General features: G+C 41.7%; 1 protein-coding gene across 2 annotated transcripts in view; it reads left to right on the top strand.

The window, feature by feature from the left end:
- BRF1 (BRF1 general transcription factor IIIB subunit) overlaps window positions 1-26,151 on the top strand; it is a 176,851-nt gene that overhangs the window by 37,626 nt on the left and 113,074 nt on the right. The window contains exons 3-4 of one of the 2 annotated variants that reach the window (XM_068947304.1): window positions 8,083-8,256; window positions 8,539-8,579. In XM_068947304.1, the coding sequence (XP_068803405.1) occupies window positions 8,083-8,256; window positions 8,539-8,579 (215 nt within the window). The remainder of the gene's footprint in view (window positions 1-8,082; window positions 8,257-8,538; window positions 8,580-26,151) is intronic. The other variant, XM_068947305.1, reaches the window with a different exon arrangement.

Below are 26,151 nucleotides of genomic sequence, written 5' to 3'. Positions count from 1 at the left end.
ATTGCGCCAGGTCAGTGCTGCTGCGATGCCCTCCTATGTTATTCCCATTACTGTTCATTGAGCTTTTTTGTTACAAGCTTACAGAGATAAAGCTGCTTCTCGCTTACGGTATCGTATGTGTTGCTGGAAATATGCAGTCAATGCTCTGGTTGCCTTCCCCCCCCCCCCCCCCCCCAATGTTATTTGGTCTTTTAATGGTTTCTTGTCTTTGATCCCGGGACTCTGATGCTGATTGGGCTTCTGGGACCAGCCTTCATGGCAAAGCCCTGCTGATGTTCCCTGCACTGTCCCCATTGTGGGTTTGTTTGTTTGTTTTGCTTATTTGTAATACAAATAACCTAGATGGGAGCGTGGCATGGAGCAAAGAGCAGGAAATTCATTCAAGCTTTGAGCTGCGACTTGCTGAAATTGAAAAGCATGGCAAAGCACCGGGGGATGCCCACACATAAAAACGGCTATAAAAGGAGTTCTGTCGGTGAGCTTTCTCAAAGAGAGAAAATAAAAGGGATGAAAGACCAAACGCAGAATAAAATCTGCACATAAAAGTCAATCAGTGCAGTAATTCACATTCTGCCAATGACTTTGCAAGTAAACATCACCCAAAACATTTCCTTTAATAGGATATAGTGTTTGTTACCATAACTTTGCGGAAAGGATTAGTGCTGTTAGCGTGACTCCTCTGCCCATTTCGGGTACCGTTAGTTCCCAGTAGCCCAGGAGCGAATTGAAGAAGGGGAGAAAATCTGTACGCCCTGATTTCGATGATGCATTTTAGTACTGTGATAACAATTCATGTGCGCTCTGGCTGTGTACTGCCTGTTATTTCCTAGGAAACTTAGGCTTCATACTGAAATGTGCTACTTGGAAATAGTGGTGTTGCTAATAGTCTTTGTCTATCTGTCTGTGGGAAGAGCTGCAGATGAGCTGCCAGAAGCCAGGTGAGACTAATATAGAGCTGTAGCTGCTTGACATTACTGACTTTCAAGCGATCCAAAAAAAGGTACGATTCCTCTTGAATGGTGGAAAAGAACAAGATGTTTCTGTAGTAACCAGGCCATAAAAAAAGAAAATTGCTTGTAAAGAATGGGCCTGATTTTCCCCTTTTCTGTTTTGCTTCTATAATAATTTAAGCTGCATTTTTGCTATCAACTGCTTCTTGTGTAAGCACTTAATATTACCAAATTTTTACTTCAAATCTATTTTTGTGATAGTGATTTCTAGCCCACACATGTTGTTTTGTAATAACCACTGTTTCTTCCATCAAAAGGACGGAAATTTTCTGAAATAAATTGATAGTAGAATTCAGCTGTCCTATCTGAACTTGTCAATTCAAGTCTTACATGCCAGTCCAAAGCATTGAGCTTGGCATCAGTTGAGAGGATGATAGTGTTTTATTTCAGCGTGCTGGGAATAGTTTGATGGAAACACTTCTTTAGCAGACTTGGAACTGAAAACTGAAATAGAGAAAAGAGCCTTTTGTTTCTAGATGCAGATTCAGGAGCGTGATAAACTTTACTGCTTGGTAGCCTGGGAACTTGATTTTTTGTGTTGCTTACAGAAGTACAAGGTTGCGTGTATGGGGTTTTTTTTCTTTTCTTTTCTTTTCTTTTTTTTTTGACAGTACGTGCCCTTGAGCAGTAAAGAGGAGTTGCCTGGTATGTGTCTTGTGTTTCACAAAATTTCTGTAGCTTCTAGGTTTTTTTTTCCTTTCTTTAAAGGAAAATATTCTCGTTTTATAACGAGTGGTGAGGGGAGGGTATTTTAATATCCTTGCTGAAGTTACTTGCTTTGGAAGGACACTATTCCTAGTTCTCTTCCCAAAGATATTAGATCACCACTTTGATGCCATCACTAAATTGCAAGGGGAGCATGAAGTGTAAGCTTTGACCTTAAAGGCTATATTTCTTTTGGTAAGAAGATGCTAGCATCTGTCAAAGACCTGCAAGACTCAAGAAAGAAATCTGTTATTACAACCTGCCAGTACCAAAAAGCTGCATCTACTGTGGATCTCTCTTTCTTTTTTTAACCCTTACGTTTTTTTCTTATATGTTCTACTCTTGCATAGCAGTTTGGAAATAAAAAAATGGTTAAAACACTGCCAGGGTGGATGTGATATGTGGTGACTCTTTTTCTGCGTTCATCATTTCACATGATGATATTCTTTTGTAATATTATAATATTCTGTATTGCTCGAAGGAGTAATATGGCTCAAGTTCCAATATGCTGTTGCCCAAAGGACAAAGCATGTTTAATTTGCATTACAGTTTCCTGTCCCATGGAGCCGTGGAACACAAATCTTGAGACAGTAGTTGCAGGTTGTCAATGAATAGTTCCCCCCCCCCCCCCATCTCCCAGCTCTTTTATTTTCTCTCTCTTTTTTTTTTTTTTTTTTTTAATCATTCTGCTGGATAAAATGGATGAGCGAGTCAGGAACGTGTTGTCCTGAGTTTGGCTTTATAACCCAGAGCAAGATATGGCTTAAATATCTGGCAATTCTTTTCTTTTCCATCCAGTAGAGCAGATCAGTGTGTTTGAGTTCGTAACACTGCAGTGTAATCTAGTGAATACTGAGTTGAGCAGATTGCTAATAAATTGCATTGTAATGATGGATATTCCTACTGTTTTGCCTGAAATCTTAAGGCGTGTTGCATTCTTGCAGGTAGCTCGACCGGCTAACCGCACACCGGGACCATACGGTCGAACTGGCAGAATGGGTATCAACCAGCAGTTAGAGCTGATGGAAACTGTGCTGGTAGTCTAGAACAGACCATAAGGAGAATCAGGAGATAAGCAGCAAATGGGAGGTTATAAAATGCCACCCAGCTTGTAAGGAGCAGTGGGAGTAGAAGTGCTTTCAAAAGCTGATAGACGTAATGGAGCATTGTAGGTCTGCTGGAGGGAATTACTTATCTTCTGAGCCCTGTAGCTTGCAACCGCTCTGCGATTCCTCCCCTAGTTGACCATCTTGCTGGAGGCTGATGTAAGAGATACCTAAAAGTTTATCAGGCTTGTGGCTGCCGTTGCACATGTATAAGGACTTTTAGTGTGAAGGACAGGCAGTGTGAAATGGGTAGTTGATCTCTGTCTTTGTTGATGGTTGATTAGATAGATTTTGGTAAATTATTTTCATATGTCCGAGTTCTGTGCATATGAACATCCGCTTTTCAGATGCGAGCAGATTAAATTGCTGTAGTTATAGTTAAATAAAATATTACAGGGACACATTTTTCAGCTCTGGAAATGTCAGGTTGGTGAGGCTGGTGGGGAAGCCTGGAATCACAGGCTATTCTTTCAGTTGTCACCTGACTAAGATGAAGACTATTTAGCTGGTTTAAAAAAAAAAAAAAAATTTGGCAGTTACCTTTTGAATGGAGATGCTTCTTGAATCTGTGAGAGAACCTCAAGGAATATAGGTGTTCCATGTTCCCTGTGCAGAAAGCTAAAAACCTGATTACTAACGCTAACTTTTCCTACCGATTTGTTATGTTGTATAAGATACCACAAAAGTAGCTGTTGCATCAAATTGAGGAAAAAAGTCTTTTGATATCTCTTTAATAAATGGGAGATGGTTGCAGAACAAAAGTATTTATCTTAGATGATGCTATAAGCAGTAGATTCCCCTCTCTGTTGTAAGAGGACGAAAGCAGATTAGTCGTTGAGACGTACACCGTTTCTAAGATTCTTCTTGTCCTGTGCTGAGTGAAGCTGTTCGTTTGGGGATCAGTGACGGTAACATAGTTGTCTTATTTTCATGTGAATTGTATGATTGACGTGATACCACAAAGCAACTTGAGGGAGCACTAGCACTCTGAAGTAAAGCCTTCGTTGGTCTGCTGAAGGTTGAGTAAAACATTCAATGAAACAGCATTTCCCAAGTGGACTAATATCGTTTTATGCGCTCAAAACTCTATGATATTTGTCTGTAGACAATGACTGGCCACTCTAAAGTAATTGCATTTCTGAATATTGATACTGGATGAAAAGCTCAGCTGTAAGAGCATATATTACTTGAAAGTATACTGTTTAGCTGGGATGGATTTTGAGGAATTATGTTTCTGCATTTGAAGATAAGAAAAGGTGAGGTATCTGGAGAATACTAATGGTAACTTGGGCATGGGACCACGTCAATGGGGAAGATTGCTTATGAGGGAACCTAATTTAAAATATCTTCCTCAGTGCTGTTGGTTTTTTCCTTTTCTGGATGTTCTTCGTTTCCTAAGTGCCCTCTGAGGTGTGGAGCCTTGTATGAGAATGTGATAGAGAAGGCCTTGTTCTAGGGACAGGCTCAGAGGCTGCTTGGGGAGAAATTTTGTGTTTGCTTGCCTTGTTCTTATTTTATTTTTTTGGTTTTTGGGAGGAGAGAGAGGAGGAGATACGGTTTTTTTATCAGCTAAGGCAGACAGTGCTCATGGGCTGTGGTCATGAGAGTGGGGGAGAGGAGGGGGAAGAGCCTGCCTTGCTTGCTTCTCCCCGTCAGCAGCATCTCCTCCAGTAGACCCAGTTTGGAGTCTCGTTGCCTGGCCCTCACCACCTCCTTGAGGTTTGGAGCGGGAGGCAGGAGATGAGCCTAAGGCTTATTCTCCTTATGTCATCTGTTTCCTTGTAGCATCACTACAATGCATGTGATTGTCACTAATGAACAGCTCTTGTCACTGTTCTTGCCTTAGCCCTTGCCCATTTCTTTCCTCTGCCTGTTTCTGGCACAAGGCTACTTCCTGGAAGTTTTGGAAACGGAAACCTTGGTTTGGAGCTTATCCTTCCTTCCTCAGATGGTGGATGTGATCCTTGCGCTCATCTTATCCTTTCCTCCTTTGTCCTCAGTGGGGTTGACCAGTAAGAAGTCTCCTTGCCTCCTTCCAGCTGTTCTTGTGGAACGTGGTGGGCATGCTAAGGTGGAAATGAGCCACCTCCTGTATCTCCAGGTCATTCGGGTTGTTCTCTGGGGTGCCTAGGACTCACATGAGCTACTGCTGTGGTGATGACATGGCATGCTTCCTTATCGCCTCTTTTTGCTTGGTGACCTGCAGGACCCTGGTCACGCTATCGTGTCAGACTGGGCTAGCGCCATATATCAGTTCCCTCAGAAGTCCAAGAAGCGTCCAGGCATGCATGCCACTCTTCCTTGACATAGGAGTCACTGTCCTTCTTATGTTTTTACAAAAGCTTTACTTGTAAATATCATCTGAATTTTGCTTTTAAAACTTCTGAAATTGCTGCTTGATGTCAGCAGCCCTTGTGACTCTGAAGACAATGAACTGGACTAGTTTATTTAGAAGGGATACTGCTCTCGCTGTTGCAATATTTCCACTGTGGCTCCTCCTGAAGCCAGGAGGAGAGGTGTATGGGTGTGGTTGTGTGTCTCTCCATCCATCTCTCTGATGGTACATCTGCATGCAGTGCATGTAATTGCTACAGATGACGGTTCTTTATGTCTTCATCTTGATAACCATGCCTGACTACACGAGACCAGAATGGAGAACGCTACCCGTGAAAGGCACTTCTTTTGAAGTAAATGTCCTCAGTAACCTCCTTGGAGGTTGTGGAACCTCAGGCTGATGTTTTTTGTAGTAAAAGGGGAGCTTCTCCTTGCCTCTCTCTCCCAGGAGCCTGTGCTTCTTGCTCCATATGACAGTGAGTGGCTTCTCATGGGCCTTTTTGAGCTGCGTGTCTGTTCTGTTTGCCCAGAATACCGGGCTAGACAGATCCTGTATAACTGTTCTTCAAAAAATGAAACTTAGCAAAAATATCTGATAGGGCCAGACCAGAGCTGGCTTTAGGTATAGGCAACTGTAACGAGAAGAGCAGCAAAATCTGCTTCAGTGTCCTGAAAAGTAAAAATGTTCCCTGTGTACTGTAAGCACTGTCTTGTAGCAGCCTGTGACGGCCTCTGGCAGACACAGGCTCCAGGCTTAAAGTGTAGGGCAGCATGATAGTGCATCTGTCCCATCCTCACGGGACTCGCTAGCTGCACAGCATCTGTCTTTGGGATGCTCTTGGACACGGTAAGGACCTGTGAAGCTTTGGGGATATTTGCACTTTTCTTTTTTTTCCTCTGTATGTGGAAGGGACTAGGTGGGCTGAAGACGAGGGGCTCTCAATCCCAGAATCGGTGATGAGGAGACCTGGAGCTGCCTGTGCTACCTGCAGCCCTAGCTCTGTCCATGCATCGCTGCTGGACCAGGCCCCGTACCTGGTGCTGCCTTGTGCCTTGCTGTTTGGGTCTTCAGAGAGATCAGGTTGGGAGGATGGAAATAGGGAGCTTTAGTGGCAGGAAGAGGCTGTTTTACTTAGCTGCAGTGATACCTGTTAGCCTCCACTGTGGACTTGCTCAGGGAGGGTAGTGACTGGGGAAGCTGCTCTGCTGCTGTGCAAAACTGAATTTTAATACTCAAGGGTAAATGAATTTTTACTGCCCGCAGATGAGAACAAACTTATTGTTTCTGAAAGTCTTGAGCCAGCTTTAGAATACAGGAGGCTTGGACAGGAAATTGCAGAGTGTGAAACAAAATTCAGGGGAGAGAGGGTGCAAATTAGTATCTTAATTTTGGAAAAATGCAGTAGTCGTGTTTGAGACTCTTAAGACTAATGAGCACCTGTCCAGTACCTGCTGATGTTAGTGGAATAACTATCGACTTAATGGGCTTTGGATTATTCTTGAGTAGCTTATTGTCCGGAAACCTCTTCTGGAAGGTGAAATACATCCTTCCTCTGTCATTGCTTCTTCATTTGAATGTGTTGTACCCGATTGTCCAGAAGTGACTTTAGAGAGATCTCGTTAGTGAGCTTAGTAATTACTGGATGTGCAGAAAGAAAAAGCTGCAGCTTTGTGGCTTCTGTTTGGCCAGAGTTTTACTAGTCCTGGTTGCGTTTCTGGAGTTGCGTTTTATTAAAGCTGAGGTGAGAGTGGTGTTGGCTGAAGACTGTTCAGAGTTAAACATTGTAGCCTGTTGTTCATGATGGTTGTGTAGGAATTTGCGTAAAATAAAAAAAGTACAGTCTGAATATGTACTGGTGGTGTTCTGATAGATATTTTGTGGTCGCCACTCTTTTGTAAGAAAAGGTGACTAAGCTATATGGAAAGCATTATGCCCACTTCAGCAAAGCTACTTGTAATGTCTTTGAAGAGTGTTTCCCGTAAAAAACACATACTGGAAACATCTGTCCAGCACATTGAATTAAAGGATTTTTCTTGATGTACTGTCTGACCCCTTACGTTGAGGAACTTCAGTGCTCTGTTTTCCTCCCGACTTCCCCCATCTTTCTCTTAAGCTGTCTTCTCAGCAGACTTTTCCGTAGCTGGAGCTGTGAGAATGGGCTGGACGTTACTTTCAGCATCTGTCTTAGCAGCTGTACTGCTTCCTGCTATGAATCATCTGGAGTACTTTTTTTTAAGGGTGAAGGCACATTTGTTTTCCTGAAGCCACAAACTAATCTCCGCAGTCTGGCAGCCAAGCCTTAAATGAAACTTCTGCTGTGAAAGTGTTCAAAGGAAGGAAGTTCTCCCCAATCAGTGGTGATCGCAGAGAAGCCCTGAGAGCAGCTCCTTTTCTTACGGGTTGAGTTTGTGGTTAGAGGAACTGCAAACTTCATCGGTTCTCAGAGAGTTGCAGCAAAACGTCTAATTTGTTTGCCCCTTAGTGTCAAACATGCCATGAGCTGATGTTTTCAGAAATTCATCTCTACAGCTAACCAAGTGCTAATTTTCAAACTCTCTTCAGCAGGGGAAGAACAGTCTTTTGCCTGAGAGGTCTTGACTATGTTTTGACCCCTCTCTTGGGCTCAAGTATGCAGCTTCATTTTCCAGGGCTCCGTGGTTGTTTATATTTCAGTACAGGGAGTCCAAAATGCGACACAGACTTTCTTTTTAATATTTTATTTTTTCTCCTGAGGATCTGAGGATTTATAGCTCCCAGAAACTTGAAGTTGGAATCTAATATTCAGTTCCATATTTCGCATAGACACGAAAACCAAAATTCCCCTTCAGTTTTGCCTTAAAAAAAAAAAAAAAACAGGAAAAAACCCCCAAAAGCACATTAATTGCAAAGTCGTTAAGCATTCTAATTTTCTTGTTAATTTTTCTAGGAAAACGTCAGATTCACCACTTGGGAAACCAGCTTCAACTCAATCAACATTGTCTGGATACGGCTTTTAATTTTTTCAAGATGGCTGTGAGCAAGCACCTGACCCGGGGGAGAAAGATGACCCACGTAATTGCTGCCTGTCTCTACCTGGTGTGTAGGACAGAAGGAACTCCTCGTATCCTTTCACATGTGTGCAATATGAGAGTTATCCTTTGGACCCCTAGATAAAATGCCTTAGGTGTTGGATGCGGGGGGGAGAAAAAAGCACTGTTTCTGCGGTGGCAGTAAAAAACATACTTTTAGTAAGTCAACTATCTAGTCTGACTGTTTTTCTAAATTTGAAAAGGTAAGTGTTTAGGACGTAATTTCATAACTGCAGATTTTGTATAATGAAGTGGGTGGGAATTTTTCCTGCGTTCAAGGAAATTTTTTCCCTTTCTAAATGTACAGTACTTAGTTACTTACAAGGATCTATTAATTCCACTCCGCCTCCCCTCAGTAAGTATTAATTTCTTCTTTCTTAACATTTTCTTTCTGAGGGGGGGGGGGGGGGGGAAAAGGTACTCTTCCTGTGCTTTGCTAAGGATTTTTTTTTTTCTGTTGAAACACCAAAAATTAACCCCAAGGCTCCTGTGCTGTCTACATTAAAGAACAGATCTGAGTTCCACTAGGCCTTCCATCAGGCCTTCCATCCAGATACGTGAATTTCCTTCTTCTAATTCTTGTGGGAAGGGAAGTATCATTACCGTTTTGATTTTGGGGAAAAGGACATTTAATAAATTACGTAATTTCCTCAAAGATCATACAGGAAATCAGTGGCTGAAAATGGAACTGCACACAGGTTTAGGTTGCCAGTCAGTACTCCTTGCTGTAGACCATCCTTATTTTTGTATTGGAGAACATTGTTAACATCCCTGTAAGCTTTAGATACTGATGGACATCCAAATTTATTTGCTTATGTTTATATTTTTCTGTTGTGTTTCAGTTATTGGAATTTGGAGTTTAGTATCACAAACCCAAGAGAATACAACCACTTACTTGTGTGTTGCATTAGCTCTCCTCCGCTGCTTTAAAGCAGTATGTGTGTATCATCGGTATCTTATTTGATCTGATGGTTTTTTTTTGTTTACTTCATTTCATTCTATATTTCTTTTAGCAGTTGGACAGCTCTGATTTTTTTTTTCAAGATTTGAGTTTTTTTTTTTTAGTTTCAAACTATATTCACAATCTTAACATTGGTGCTTTGTGATAATGTTGTGGTCATTGTAGATGCATGTTAAAAAGTGCTTTTGCAGGAATAATGGAATTATTAAAGGAAGGCTTTGCTTTTTTCAATACAAAATCTTTTTGTGAACTTTGAACGGTATAACTCTCTATTGTTACTGTAAAGACAGTATTGAATCATAAGCATTGCCAATATTTTATTATGCTGTTGTCATTTTTTTTTTTTTAGAAATAACTTATTTACAGTCATTATTTAATATTACTGAATGATAGCCTAACCATAATATGTGAACCCACTTTTCTCCAGTGGTAGTGATAAAAAGTATTTGAAGTACTATGGCCATAATAGGCAAGTAAGTGTATTGTAGTGCCACAGCCATCTGTGTAGCAAGTGCGGCTAAGCCTTCCAGCAAACCACGAAAGGCCTTTGCTTGTTTTACATGTCCTCTTTGAAGTGTTTCAGTGCGCATCTCAGTTATGCGCGAGAGGTACTGGTCTGGTTGACACTTCATAAATACCTGAATTTATTTTTCCGCTATTTTCTTCTCGTTAAATGGAGAGTACTTCCTTTGTGATATTTCACATATAAAATATTAGGGGTATGATATGATTATGAATAAGACTGTGAAGATGGTCTCTCTGTTACTATATTAATATCACAGAGTAGTACATCTTCTCTTGTGTGGCTGCTTTGCCATCTGGGAATGGGGAAGTGGTAGTACATGACTGCATGGCTCATTTTTGTTAGTGTTGATTTTTAAAAGCCATTACATAAACTTCATTTTGTAGTTGACATTAAGAATTCAGCTGCATTGAAAGTCTCTAAAGATAGGAGCTTTTTACTTTGGGAGAGTGAGTTCAGGTTGTGGTGGATGCATTATGCCTGTGTTTTGCAAATCCATTAGTGTGTGATGTTTTTTTGTTGTTGGTAGTTTTTTTGTTTGTTTTTAGTATTTCACAATCCAGGATACTTTAAAATAACCCCCCCCCCCCCTCCCCAAAAGCTGTGAATTCTGAACATTGAATTATCAGTTCCTCTTCTGGCATCTTGCATCTTTTATTAGAAATCTGGAAAACTGAGAGCTGCAGGTACGTATTGCTGGCCTCTGAAATTAAGATACACCTAAGTCTTCATAGACTAATTATGATGATCATTTTCAGTGTGTTATATTGGTGTTTCCAGCCTAGATCAGGCAATATGCAAATGGGCAGTAGGAGGCAGCCTTACTCCCAAAGCCTTTGGTCCAGAGAGAGAGACCAAGAGCACCTGCAAAGGCTGTCAAAGTGGCAAGAGGCTTTAGCAAGAGTGAAGATGCACGTTCAGGGTAATGACAAGCTTGCAGCTGGTTTTGGTCTTTTGCAGAAACCAGTCGAGGACAGCATGCGGAGAGGAGAGGGATGCTGTACAAAGCCTATCAGTATTTATAATATTTTTAGATTCGTATAACACTGCTAAGCTGTAGATTGAGAGTTTGAAGTGTTCATTGTCGTAATGGAATTTTTAGGAAGAAATTATTTTGGAGGAATTGAGAAAAGGAAGTTAAGACTTTGAAGATCAGAGAGTATATTTTAGAGGAAAGAGATATGAAATAAGTTGAGAAGGGCAGCGTTTTCAGAAGTTAGAGGCAGTGCCTTGGTTTTAGGCTGCCCGAATGAATCAGTGGAGTGACGTGGGAGTCATGGAGGCTAGAGGGGTTAGATAGGAACAGATTAGCCTTTGAAACAGAAGACAGCATGTCTCTTAAAAAATATTATGATAGAAGGAGCAAAGCTGTGGCCTGGGGAGGTACAGTCAGATGTAGCAGGGGCTGAAGTGGCAAGAAATGTTGTGTACTCACCAGTGGCAAAACTGAAGGAGTGGGAAGAGAACAGGACTTCATTGTCTCCTTTGAGTTCAGTTTGAGGGATGGAATGCATTTATCTTGTGCGCGTATCTGCTTATTCTTCTTTTTCCATAACGTACATGTTGCTGGCCAGCCTCTGTGAAAACGTAAGGAAAATTCTAGCTGAGTTTAACGCAACGATCTGAATTTTGCCTCAGTAAACCTCAATCTGAAACAGAGAAACATTAAGAGCTCCTGGGTTCTTATGTGTTGTTTAATTAATATAAAAATGCAAGGTATTAAAATAGTACAACCACACTTTTACGTTCTCTTTAAGTTATGAAACTTTTTTCGGGATTAAAAAGTATCTGAAATACAGCTTTTATATATAGTTCTTTGGAAGTTTAGGACTAAATATTTGAGATCAGAAATCATTTTACATCAGATTGTTTTTTACTGGCTTATCTGACACACAACCGCACAATGCAGTAGCTCTAAGATGGCTTTTCGTTTATTCACCTTGTTTATACGGCTTGGCAGTGTTCCATGTTTTAAAGGGAAGATGGCTTATTAGCTAAATTTGGGAGAGGTTTTATCCTTTTGAACTACCGGCACAAACTTTATTCTTTTTATAAAATGCGTTTATATTATTAGTGTCGGCAATAAAGACATAACACAGAATACAGATGGAAGAAGCAATGATTTTTAAGTCAGGCTGGACAGAATTGGTTATGCTTCTCGCAGGGTCCGGTTCGGAGCGATTCTGAGTGTTTCCAGCGACATCTGACATTCGTTGCCGTTGTGAACGCTCAGTACGTTTCAGAATCTGGCTCATAATTTATTTCTTGGAATAGTAACAGTCCTCAGTTGTTTCTCTTTAATGTTTTGAACAGCTTTTCCACCCCTACATATCTCTGAATGGAAACAAAGAGCTTTTTAGCTGGTACGGCCGTTCCCGCGAGCGAGCACTTTGGAAAAGTCAAACGCGCTTTTTGACTGACTGAGGGATTAGTGTGTAACCTGTGGCTGCCCTGGGGGTCACGGCGAACCAAGGAGGAGAGGCTCGGGTAGTATTTTCCAGGTGGGAGATCGGTTTGCTTTAATCAAGGCACGTTTCATTCCCTTTGTAACCCTTTTTGCTGTGACTCATAGTGTAAAGGTTTTTTTTTTTTCCTGTTTTGTTTGTAAAATTTTCCATCCGATCACCTACTTTTTTTTTTTTTTTTAAAATCAGTGGCATTTTACATGGCAAATGTCTTTTGTCTCCTGCACCCCCCTTCTTTTTTTCTTTAAAGCGCTCTGAAAAATGCGCCCTTAGTTGTAAATCAAATACTATCTTATTAGCGCTTAGTAAATAAAACCTTCTCCACATGAGAAGAGCTCTTGCAAAGTTCCCTCACCGGCTATCTTGTGTAAATATGCCCGTGTTTGCCTGAGGAGGTAAACTCAGGGCAGGTTTCTCCCCCTGCAGCAAGGCAAATGAACCTGGGTGCAGGTGGAAGCCCCGCGCTTCTGCCGGGGCGCCGGCGTGTTGGCCACGCTCTGCCGCCTTCCCACCGCCCAGGGCTAGGGCAGCCCGCAGCTGGACGTCCCCGAGTTTGGTCATCCTCGTCTTTCGGCTGGTCTTCAGAGATCTCTTTGGGCCATTGGATGGAAGAGATGGGCTCTTCCTACAGGTCCACGGCACCCAAGTCAGACCTCTCTTCTGAGCTGTTCTTCGAGGAACCTTTCTGCAAATTGTGTAGGAGAAATAACCTCTGAATTTGAGGGTAGCGAGCAGGAGGCTGACGGGAGAAAGCTTGGTTTCCTTTGTTTCTGTTATGTGTGAACTTGCGCGGGCTTGGAAGTGGTAGGGTACTTTTCCTCCTCTGCTTTCTGTTCCCTGTGAACCCCCCTTTTGTTTGAGGAAGGATCATGAAGACGTGACAGGCTTTTGTCAGGCAAGAAGGGTTTGGAAAAAAAATGGGCATCTTCTTGTCGAGTGAGGCAGGACTTTATTTCCATGTGGATTTCCTATCTATCTGCAGTGCTTGTGCTCTGCACAAAATTGCCAAGCTATTTGACTGCCTCCTGGTTTAATGTGTTTATTTTCATGTCACAGTGAGGGGAAGTTGAGAGTATTTATCTTCATTTTCCAGGTGCAGAACTAAGTTAAGGGATACATTCAAAGCTACCCAGAAAATCTGTGATGGAGTAAGGAATTGAACTTGGGTCTCTGTACTCCTAGATTAGGAAGCAGCTACTGAACTGTCTTCCGTTTTTGGAATTTGCAAGCAAAGTTCAGCTAATTTCCTTTGGAGCGTTTGCAAGCTCTGTTGGCTTCCCACACTGTCTTGGGAGGCTTTGTATAACCTCACCGTGAGAGCCTTTGATGGATACATTCTTTGTTTCGCTACTAACACTTTAAGGTCTATCTTTGCAAGGAAAAGGGCAAGGCTTCCTTTTTTATTAGAAATGAAAAATTAGGTCTCTAACAATCTTTTGACCTCTGCTAAGCTTGCTGGAGCCAGCAGACCCTAGTGTTGCCAATTAAAAAGTTAACTTTTGAAATTAGACTTTAATCAACAAAATTTTAGAGCTCTAGGTGTTTTTATTTCTCTTCTGCTGTGGACTTTTATTTTTTAGTCACTGCCCTTTTGATTACATAGAGTTGCATTCAGATTTCTGTATGTGCAAATGTGGAGTGTGGCAAGGACATAAAATAAGAGATTAAAAACCGATTTTAAACTGTATTGGTAAAAATACATGTGATACTTACAAAGGCAAATTGCTTTATTTCATTTCCCTACAATTTTTTTGTGTGGTAAAAAGTGGTAAGATCTTACTTCCTAGAATTAAAAAAGTCCTGGAGAAGCCTTACCCGCTCACATCAAAATGAAGTGTTAAAAGTGACATGCTTTTGAATGCATGGGTTTTAGTTGATTTAGTTTAGTTTTTTAAGCCCGTTAATGAAAATCCACAACCTGAAGTATGGTGCGGCTATTGCTGCCCTACGTTAGTTGCATATATTTCCAGATAGTTCATATACTTTGTAATGCATGGCTTGTGTGGTCATTCTTATTCTGTACTACAGAAGAAAATACTAGAAATTTAGGGCAGCGGGCAGCCAGTGGCAGCAACAGAAATCTAATTTCTGCACCCTCATTTCTCCCACTCGCCCTCTCTCCAGCCACGGTTGGTACTGCTCAATCAAGCAGCGGGGCTCATGACCTGAAGCCAGCGCATCCCGGCCTCTTTTCCACAGTGTGAAGCAGAATCATCTGAGTTTTTTCTCTTAACAGTACTGCCTCCCACCTCTCTGCTGTATAGAGAGATAGAAAAGCATGTTGGTGAGAGAACAGAGAGTTTCATCTTTCCTGTCGGAGGGAAACAAATTTTCCTTTCCATGACAAAGACAAATTTTCCTTTCCGTGTACTAGCTGATGTTGTATGCAGACCTCTCTGCGGTATTAGCTGCCATTAATCTGAATTTTGCCAAAATGATGTTGAGAGTTTTAAATCTGTCTTGGAAAAAATAAATCTCTATCTTGCTGTCTCCAGTTCTTGCTGTCGCACAAGGGAGCTTGTTTTAGAAACCTTGCCATCCTGCTGCCACCGAGGGCCAGTGCTCCATCTGGCCCCTTTCTTCTTGCAGCTGCTCAGCTGCTCTTCTCGCCGCACAGGCTGCTCCTGACGGCCACCTGAGCGATGGGCCCAGAGACAGTGCCCGCAAGGGACGCGGGTGACGGGTGCTGCTCCACTGCAAGGTCTCTTGTCTGGTCTCCTGCCATACTCCAGAGGAGCGTGGGTTTCCCTTAGGTCCTATGTTGTATCTATGAGACCCCTACGGATGTCTTCATCGTGTAGTATCTGAAGTGATGCTGGGTAGTTGTGCTCAACACTTGAATCGTTCCACTTGCATCTGAATGTTTGCAGTGCCTTTTAAAAGGAATTCCCTCTTGAGAAGAAGAGGACCTGAAGCCTATGAGCCTGGTTGTACTGCTCTGCGCCTGGGGGACAGGGCTGGGGAGGTGGTAAATGGCCCTTGGAGTCTCCTCTGATCACTTGGGAAAGAAAGCCGGAAACCTCACTTGTGTGTGACTCAGATGTGGGAGGAAAATAGTGAGAGTGACTGACTGCTAAATGGCATTTTCCTCCAGGGTGCCCTTTCTCTGAAAGTCGTTGAAGCTCTCCATGAGGAGACCGTATTTTTAATGTGGAGAGTCTGTCCTTGGATGGATTTCTTTGCCCTTTTAAGATTTTGGAAATAAAAAAGGGGAAAGGAACTTTACATGGTGGCGTGTGCCCGCCCAAAACGTTACTGTTTAAATCCTTGTGCTAAGTGCCCATTATGGATGCTGCGGAGAGGGAGGGGAAAAGCTGCTCTAAGTGCAGTAGTGGTAATTGACCCACTTAAGAGAGCTGCTCTAATTTTGCATGTTACAGCATCCTGGAAACGCAGATAAGAATGTTGATCTCTCCAGCTAATAGGATTTCTATATATACTATCCAAAAGAAGGAGGAGGACTGCAATTTTGCGTGTGTATGTTAAGGCTAATATTTTGTTTAAGAATTATACACTTGGAAATCTACTTTTCCATTAACTTGTTACTAACTCAGGATGGAGAATATTTAATCTCTCGCGCTGGCGAGGGGACACCTGATCCTGCTCCGTCAAATCCACTGCCAAAATTCGCACTGGCCTCTGTGTAGAGGAGTGACCAGCTTTTCCCCCTCGGGTTACCGGCACCCAGCAGGTGGCTCAAATTGTCAACTTTTCCATAAGGCAGCATTGAACAAAGTATCTAGAGATAAAGGGAGGGACAGAGTCACAGGATGGCCTATAAAGATTACAGGTTAGGCTGGGTTTGATAGCTTTGTGTTTTTTTTTTTTTTCCTCCTCTGTTTTCCCCATTTAAGTGAAATTTTGAACAATTAAGGTCAAAACGCTTCACTTCAGAAATTTGACCGCAGGAATATATATTTTTTTGCTTTACAGAGCAAAATGATTCAAGTCTCCACGCAGTTCTTTCTCAAAGCACGTTGATGGGTATGACTGCTGAAAAATACAGATTTTGCTGACAAAAGAGCTTTACACCGAGAGCGTTTTGATTTGGGGGTCCTCTTCCCTTACCCGTTGCACTTCTGTGTGTCAGGACAGAGACGGTTGCCACGATCCCTCCTTGGAACAAAGGCACAGGCCCCAGGTCTGTGGCCGCTTGGATTCGTTCCCCTGAAGCCTTTGTAGCTGGAGGTGTAAGTTGCAGCATGGGCAGGTAGAACAAGCGTGTGTGTGTTTGGCCGTCCTGCGCGCTCTCACCGTGTTGGGCCTTGTGCAGCGCAGAGTTCCTTAGAGTAGAAGAGTCTGACCCAGATTTTTTATGCATGTAATAATGGTCTGTTTAAATTCAGCGGGTGCTCTGTCCTCTCCATAGTTGGGTACCAGGCTGGGGTTTCTGAACGGGTGAGACATTCCCATGGTGGAAAGGAAGAACAGAAAGAAACAGAAGCAAGGAGCAGAAGAGCTAAGAAGGCATCAGTGATGCTGGGATTAAAAAACACGAGGGGCAGCCCTCACGTACCAGCAGTGCCGCAAGGGGGTGATGCTGGGGATGCGGGAGCTAACGAGGTGAGCGAGGGCGGGAGGAGCCCTGGGTGGGGAGGCGGCATGATGGATGAAGGGAGGGAAACGCAAGGGCAGAGGCCTGCTTTAGATGAAATAAATAACAACGGCGGGATGATAAGGAAGGGGATCACAACTCTGATGTCTGTGACCTTCAGCGATCCTTGCGTGGTTGTGAAAATAAATATTTAACAATCTTGTTAAAGCTTGTTTGCAAGAGGAAACGATTAGGATGGCGCTCTGCTTAATTCAGAACTTTATCTCTGGATCTGAATTTTGGTGCTTATGTAGGCAATAACAGCATTTAGCTGAGTGGTGTTTCGACCTGATGGGAGCTAATATATTGCAAATGCCAGCTAATAAAAAGCAGCGGGGGAACGGCCAGTGGTTGTGTATCACGTTCTTGTTTTGTCAGAGGATGTGCTGGATGTGGCGTGGGATCTGGAGGAGACGCTTCCCCTTCTTTCTCTGCACCCCTGCCCTCCTTAAAAAAAATAATAATAATAAAAAAAAAAGGTTACCTGATGCTTTGTTTAAGTTGTGGTAGCAAACACAATCAATTACTGTTGATGTGTTTGATATGTTCACTGAAAAATATTCCTGGTTTTAGCCATGACGAATGATTTCTGCATTTTAATACTTTAAAAGTCAATTAGAAAATTAAATGCTCTCTTTCATTAAAATAGTTTTGAAGATTGTGTATTTGCATTTTAATGCGGTAAGAATGATACTTTAAAAGACAAATTCATATTCTTAAATGCTTTAATTAAGATCCAGTAATGCATAATAGGCTAAATAAAAGCCACTACATTGACAGCTACAAGCAGTTCTGTGCTTGCTATCTGCAAATAATGTTTTAGCTTGAGGTCTTCTAAAAATATCTCCACTTTCATCATATTCTTAAGTCTTACGCAGTTTTATTTTTTGTCTTGTACTTTTTGATGCTTGAAGAACAAAGTGAAGGTATGTCAGAGAAACAACATTATCTTTCAGATTTGTTTTGGAAAAACACAAGTCATTCTTATACCTGGCCTTTCCCCATCTCTTGAAGGAGGTCTTAATGATTTCTTACATCCTGATAAAGTATAAGTATTTAAAAAAATTAGTGAAAGTACTTTTCAAGAGCTATCTTATTTCTTCAGATGCTTGTCACTTGGATTTTGTTTGCATGACAGTCTTCATGCATCAACTTAATTCTGGAAATGCTTCTTAAAGACTTTTAGCATTTTGTAATCTGATGCCAAGTAAAATGTGAGATGAGCCTTTCCACTGTTAGCCTGTCTTTGTGGCAAATCCATGTCCTTCCTCAAAGGCAAAAGAAAATGTCTTTTAAGTTTAATTGCCAGCCTGGCTCAGTGTTGTCTTAAGTATGAATGATGTCATACTCAATCACGTGGTGATATGTGTGCTTCCTCCCCAAGAGAGAATAATCTTTGCATCTTATCCAGTTTCACCAGTTTGGGAAAAGAGGAGTCTTAAATGAGCCCCAAAACAACCAAAATCTTGATTTCTTCCAGAGATCTGCTTTTGAAGCAAAATGTTCCCCATGCCTTCTTTATTTTGACTTGCTAATTGGAAATAAGATGTTCAAGATAATGTGTGCTTTGAAGCTTGTATATTGTGTATTTTATTTAGATTTGATCCTTTAAACATTTGACAATAAAACATAAATTGCAGCACTCTCATCTGTAGATCAGCTGTAAGTGAATCATTTAAGTTTTCAACATCCTTCCAGTTTGGGAGAAACACAGTAGTCGCAGTAATGTTTTGACTGCATGTGTTGGTAGAGTGCTATGAGATTTGCTAATCAGTATTGTTAAATGAAGATATATAACTGTTTCTTCAATGGAGGAGCAGCTCGTCTGCCAAAAATGAAGTCTTAACTTATGCCTAGGCATGGCATAGAAAGCAGTGCTCTTCAGATGCCTTTTGTATTGCAGAAAGGTATGGTGAATGTATATCAAATGTATTTTTTGTTACCACATAAGAGCTATAGATACTGGAAAGCAAATTTTGAAAGCGTGGAAAAGTCTTTTAACCATATAGGCTGGAAAAAAAAGTCTTTTGGTTTGGACAAAAAATTGTGTAGCTCTTATTTCACTAGTGCCATAATCTTTATGATACGAAGAGAAAAACATGCAGTAAAAGTACATATTCAGCAACATGACTTTGGGATGCAACTAACTGAAACGTGGAAGTCTGTTGTTTACAAAAGAGAACTCCAAACATGGCATCTGCCTTACTGTCAGGAGGAGGTCTCACCTTATCTGTTTTACAATATTTTTCTTTCTATAATTGGAGCTTTTTACTTTTTGTTGTGCTTGTGGAAAGCCTTTTGGCCTTGCAGTTTCCAAGGGGAAACAAAGTTGTTATTGTCATTTCAGGTAAAGCAATGTGTAGCAAAATTCTAGGACAAAGCTGGCAATTCAAGGTAGACCGCAGAAAATGTGCGAGGTTACCTTAAGTTGCTAGTTTGTGTGAAAACACCACTGTGTCCTTGCTGTGCAAGGATGTTTGTCCCTGCTAGCTAACTTGCATGGCTTCAGACTAATGGAGTTCTGCCTAGTCAGCTGCAAAGGTTGTGAGATTATAGATGCTCTTCTCTGTGACTTTTCCTGTTGGACGAAAGAGTGTGTGTGTTTGTGGAGGGGGGGGGGGGGTCTCCAAGTTAGGAATATTTCTTTTGTAATTTGCCACTGAAATTACCGGTGTGTGATTCTTGATCTTCGGCAAAATTAGAAAAAAAATGTAAGATAAAGTAGGTCACTGCTGAAGAAGTCTTTTCTAAAGAGACATCTGGAGTTTTCAGTTGCTGGGTCTTGATCAGTACCTAAAACCAGAGAACAGTCTAATCTGTTCTTATTTGGAGTTGAGAGTCAGGTTTTCCCAGGTGAGTGTCATTAACTTCTGCAAAATCTAAGTTGCATTTTCTTTTCTAAGTGAAAATTTCTGGTCCTTAAAGGATCAGTCTTGTAGCGAATGCAGCAGATGGACTGCATCTGTACTGCTGTCTCTGAGGAACTCCCAGATCACTGCATTCTTATCACATCTGGAGGACCAAGTTCATTGCCAATAATTATTTTCAGCACATATTTAGATAACACTTTTTCCATTTAAAAATATTTCATTAGTCTTCAGTATAATATTTATTGGGATGTACCTTTTGTCTTCTACCTAGATTCTAAGCTCTTACTGTGAGAAAAGAAAGAATCTCAAGTACTGATTTCTGCTGTACTCATTCCTCAGTCTTGAACTGGTGGCTTCAGTGTCCTAGCTGTTTTTCATTGTCATTCAGTGATGAGACAAGAGTCTCCAGTCTTTGGTTTTCACTGACGGTATTGGCAGTCCTCCCGGTGGAGCTGGTAAACTGGTCATTTTCATTCTGTTGCAGCTGGAGAAGTTGGGAGCACAGTCAGGAGCAAAGACCTCTGGCTGAGAGGTAAGTGGCTAGAACCAGAAGAAAGTATCTAAAACAGAACCTGGAAAACAAGCAGTTTGACAGAGATGTTTCATCACAAACTTATCCCTCCCGAAACAAACGGAAGGTTCTAAGACAGGAGGAAAGACTACGGAGAAGGCTCCGCTGGCTTTCCAGCAGTCAGGGAATGTGCGATACATATGGGGAAATGTTTGTATAGGCAATGTATTTCAAATATGATGGAGATAACCCAGAAAGTGTATAATCTGAGTGGGATCATGGAATAATTTAGATTTGGAAGGGGTCTCTGAAGGTCATCTGCCCCGGTTCCCTGCTCACATCCTTGGAAGACTAGTAAGGCCCTACTCTAGTTGAGTATTGGTTATCTCTCATGATGGAGAATTCACCCTCTCGCTACACACCCTGTTTCAGTATTTTACTACCTTCGTGATGAAGATTCTTTTTCCCTAATATCTAATCAGATTTTCTCTTGCTGCAATTTGCATCTGTTGCCTCTTGTTCTGCCACTGTGCACGTCTGAGAAGAATCTGGCTGCATCTTCTTCATGCCCCCTTGTTAGGTAGGTAGGTAAGGCAGCAGTTAGGTCTCCTGAACCTTCTCTTCTCCAGGCTGAACAAGCCCAGCTCTCTCAGCATCAACTGATACCTCATGTGCTGCAGCCCTTAACCATCTCGGTGACCCTCCACTGTCTTTACTTCCAGGACATCCCCGTCCTCCTTATATTTAGGAACCTGGAACTGAACTGAACAATACTTTACATTTGTCTTTGAACTTCCTGAAGTTCTTGTCAGCTTGGTTCTCCAGCTTGCTGAGATCCCTCTGAATGGCAGCCCTATCTTCCAGTGGATTGCCTGTTCCCCCGACTTCATATCTCTTTGGACTTGCCTGGGGTGTCTTCTGTCTTGCTGTCTCCTTGTTGATCAAGACAGTTGCCCCTGAGACATGCCTTTAGTAACTGTCTGCCAGGTGGACTTTGTACTATTAATCACAGCCCTTTTAAGCCTGGCAGTCCAGCCAATTTGATGCCTACTTTAAAGTCCAGCTATCCAAACCATATCTCTCGTTAATTTGACCGTAAGAGTACCACGGGAGACTGCATCGTTAGCCTTGCTGAAGTCCAGGTAAGCAGCATCCAGTGCTGTCCCTTGTTCACTGAGCCGGTCAGTTAGGTTGCCATGTAAAAGTGATCAGAAGGTAATGCTTTGCTTGGTGGCGCTTCTGAAATGTCTTGCTACCTGGCATTCTAAGTATTTGACTTGTGCTGTATTTGGAGGATTTCTCTTTGCTCAGAATCCAGAGCAGTCAGTGTTCTCCTGACGACGGAGACGCAGTGACAGGCACTCGTTGGTTTTAGGGCTGGTGACTAAGGTCCCTTCTTGGCTAGCGGAAAACCTAGATTCTGTTCCGTAAAGGGAATTCAAAGCCAATAGGCTCCTTTTGGAGCTGTTGTCACTCTGCAATCAAGAATGCAAGAATTGCAGGGTTAGGAGAAGAGCAAACAAGTAGAAGCTTTTCTGGTTGAATGATCAGGCTGTTTAGCAGAGAGAGGGTATACTTCATTCGACTTGTTTCTCTCAGGGTGATTTCTGTGTGTCTTTAGTTTTTTATTAATATGATTATAACAACCTTAATTTAAACGGCCCTAGCAGCAGGGTTGCAACTCCAGTTTGCTCCCTTGTAGCCGAGGGTCTGGACCATTGAAATATAGAGTTTATAGTATTTTATAGAGCAGGTCATTATTACAATCCCCATCTTATGGTTGGGGAAACCGAGGTGCAAAAGAGAAACAAGATGGCTTGTTTAGCAGGGTAGTAATAAGATCTAGATCCTTTGTGTCCCGTATGCATCTGTACCTTGTACAGCTCACTGCCTCTCAGAATGCAGGAGTCCTTTTCTGCGTATTTCTCTCCTCTGATTTTGGTAAGACCCTGAGATATACTTATGCAACCATATTTTTTACTAATTGTAGAAAAAAGTGTTGATTTTGCAGGCTCTCTAGTTCTGAACTTGACATCAGAATTCTAGCCTGAATTTGTAAGTCTCAGCAGTGAGGAAAAATGTTGTTATTTTTCTTGAGAGCTCTGCAAATAGGACACAATCAGTGAGCAGCTGTAAACATGGGACCCACAATAGCATTCTTATTCGTTGTTCAGAGTAGAGCTGTATTTTAAGGGATTGTAGTCAGTGCACTGCAGAATGTTATTTGAAATTATGTTGCTTCATTACAATAAAACTACTGCAACGCTGTGTGAAAGGAGTCTGAGGAGATCTTTCCCAGCATATCACTGGCAGTTTTTATTTTCCCAGAGGCAGATGATATGTACATCATTACTGTCTTTTTTTTTTTTTCTCATAAAGAATTCCAGCAGCTGAGATAAGTTTACAGCTTCTTAAAAACTGATAATGGAAGAGCAGTCTCTGTGCTGTAAGAGACGCGAGATAAGTGCTTGCCGTTGCTTCAGCATTCAGAAGAAGATAATGCAGGGATAAAAGTTTAAAATGACACTTCAGGAAAAGATTCTTCATTTTCCGTCTTGATTAAAGCCATTTAATGAAGGTTGTTAACTTTTAAGAACTTGAGAAATGCCATTTGCAAGTAAATTAACTTCAGTGCGTTCGTTAACTGATGCTATGCAACATTGTACTGAAATGCTTTGCAAGTTCCTATTTAAGCAAAGTAAATATTGACAGTATCATCAACGGACTTGTAATATCTGTGACAAGTGCAGAATTGCAGCAGATAGCGTACCTAAGAGCTGTGCATTTCCATTAGGATATGTCTGTGCGTATTCTGCCCCCTTCCTGCCCTTCTCCCCACACCGTGGTTTTCCTATTGCTGCTTATGGATCCCCCTGTAAAGATGAGTAAATGATATACAAGCAGTTGACGCTTTATCTTTTTAAGCACTGAGAATTGGTATGTGTATGTATGCAGTGCTTTTAGAGCAAACTGGTGCAAATTTGAATTGAATCTTAAACTGAATAAAGGAATTTAAGGTTATTATGGGAGCTTCTTAGCTATGTACTTTGGGTAGTTGAGGTATGAAAACAAGGCCTGGCATACTTGAGAGAAGGGGCTGGATATGTAGTATGGATTGCCCCTGCTTTCATTATGAAGGGCTCAGTATGTCACTTAGCTCTTAAGCCTTTTTTGCATTTTTGGACAAGCGGGCAAATTCCTGTGTTGACTGGCATATCGTGAGCTCACTGGTTATATCGAGACTTTGTATTAAAACAGCATATAGCTTGGATCTCTCAAGGGCAGAGAGAGAGTGTGAAAAAACAATTCTTTACCCTAAACTTAACTACTGGGAGGTTATACTACAAACGCATTTGCAAGCTTGCTTCTCTGGCTCTTTGGGGAGACTTGGGAATCCCAGAGTCCTAAAAGCGTGTGTAATAATCAGAAGGTTTGAAAGCATTTTAGCAAGGATGGGAACTCCGTCATCTCCATTATAGAAGCGTGATGTAGAAGGGTAATAAAGTGTTTCCTACAGGGCAGAGTGGAGGCAGAACTGGCAACAGAAGCCCAGTGTCCTGAGCCGCAGCCTCAGGTCCCTCTGGACAGTGCCTTTCATTTTCTTGGGGAAAACTGATTGCCAAGGAGAAGCACTTATTTCCTACTTGCTCATATAGATAAAATACAGAGCGTATCAAATGCAACTTACTTTCCCTGCTCAACAGATTGTCTCTAAGATATATTCTAGTAATTGAACTCTCTGGAAAGTTAGCTACCTTAAAATCTCGGATATGTTGTCTTTGTTCCCTGCAGTGTAAACTCTTCCCTCCCACTGCAGTAGCACACATGTTCAAGGACCAAATTTAATCTTGTTCTAGGGGCAACCTTTCAGGACATAAATTTGTCCTACATTTAAAATCTGGTATTTTATGTCCTTGAAGAGGATTGCATCATGTTGAGAATTGTATCTATTTCAAAGGATGATGCATCACTTGTCTTTAACCCTGGAAGGTACTTAAAATTGGTGCTTGACCTTTTTCACGTTAGAAAAGCTGTTGCAGTTTCTTTTTCGTTTTCTTTCTTTCAGCCCTGTTCAGTTGGGCTTGCAATAAGTAAAGGTATCCTCTCATCCTGACAGTGACTGCTGAAGGTGATCTCTTCCATTTTGCTTTGCTGTGGAGCAGAAGTGCAGACACGGTTGCACATTGTCTTGTCTACAGGATGGTCAATTGAAACGTGCTAACTCAGTATGAGTTGCTTGTTTGTATGGTATGTATGTATGGTAATACATCCCAAGGCACGTGGCTAACTGTCCAAGGATGTAACGTGAGCAGAAGCAAACCTCTGAGTGAACCTCCCTTGAACACTCTTACAGCAGTACTCTACAGTGCAGCCTGTGCAAGATATGTTATGCTTTATTTGGTAAAATGTTTTATTAGTAACTCATTTGGGATAAGCAGAGATTTATTGCCTTCATAAGGTGAGCCCAGTTTAGAAAACATATAACCTCTTAAGAAGAAAACAGCAAATTGTGTATGTCTCTGTGCTGCTATGACTTACGTAGGTTTCTGTCACAAGGAATAGGCCTATGTAGAAATATATGTATCTTTATATTTTGTGTAGACGCTTCTTAAGTGAAAGCACAGGTTGAGGCTTTCTCAACCCATTGATACAGCGCATCAGTTTAGCTCCATGTTTTCTATTTATTTTACTGAAAGATGACTAAGCTTCCAGGCTGCTTTGAGGAGTTCAACCGTTGTAAAAGCGGCATGTCCTACTGATTTCCAAGCGTTGCTGATAAACTAGGACTGAACCTGGCTTTCAGCTCCATGCTGTGTTCAAGTTCGATATGAAAGACGGACAGATGATTTGGGGAAACTATCATGAGTTACTGTAATGCCTTTAATCCAACTTGTCTTGATTATTACAAGACTGTAGTAGTTAACGAATGGGTAGCATTTGTAACAGTGCTGTTCAGTCCAAGCCCTAGGAGAGACCTGGCCCCATCAAATAGGCCACTTGGATTGGCATTTTCCAACTGGCTGTTATAGATTTGACTGCCCGGAGGAGTGTAGAGCACGCACTCACCTCCAGAGGTGGGGTTTCCTGACCAGCTTGAATGCACTGTTACGGGGAAATGTTTTGTTTGACTACCCGTTTTCTGAATTCAAGGGCTCCCTTTAGTGCACTGTGGCCACTGTTCAGTTCAAATAATGAAAGAGGTTTCTCCAGGTATGTACCTACAGGCATCTGATACAGAAAGGTTTGTGGCAGAGATTTATTCTGACGTTGTGTTGCAAGACACATGTTAGTACGATTCTCTTGCAGGCATTTCAGAATGGGAAACTTAACGTGTTTGGTTGTTGGACTTTCCACTGAAGGCCATTAAGAAGTCACCAGCCTTGGAATGGCAAGGATGAATTTCATTTCTTTTGGAAGCTATGCTTTTTTTTTTAAATCAGTAAATTTCTGTTAGGTAAAGAAGAGTGCCACTCTTTTACATGTATTAGATAATGCGTACACGCGGGTAGATGGCGTTTATCAATAACGGCAGGCAAACGGTGTTTGAGATTCTGGGCAAACTCTGCTGGCATCCCAGGGTGGCTGAGCAACAGCTGCGGCTCTCCTGGCTGAGCAAAATGCTGCTGAGAACATTCTCCGAGGAATGGTTGATACCAGTGCATTAGACTCAGTATGGGCATGAAAGCAAGGATGTAACGCTTGGCTTCTGGCATGGAAAATACAACACATTCTGTATCTATAGAATCTGCTTTTGTTCTGGTTTAATTGAGCAGAGTAGTGCTACTTTTCTAAAAGCGCATCTGTGTGTTTACCACGTGTGAGCTACAGCAATACTATCATGCACTTCAGGGCAGGAATGGTGTGCGTTTTTAAAACAGGGAAGATGTTACCAGTTCATAAAATTTTGGATTGCTATATAAAGCAGTTATTCTGTAGGCTTTTGCTCCTTGCTTGTTTTCAGGTTTCTCTTTCGGATAAGGTAGGTCTTTGTGCTTTGGAGCA

This window comes from Struthio camelus, chromosome 5, assembly GCF_040807025.1.
Source record: "Struthio camelus isolate bStrCam1 chromosome 5, bStrCam1.hap1, whole genome shotgun sequence".
Lineage (NCBI taxonomy): Eukaryota > Metazoa > Chordata > Aves > Struthioniformes > Struthionidae > Struthio > Struthio camelus.
The sequence above is the reverse complement of the archived record's forward strand: the minus strand, read 5'-3'. Positions and strand labels throughout refer to the sequence as shown.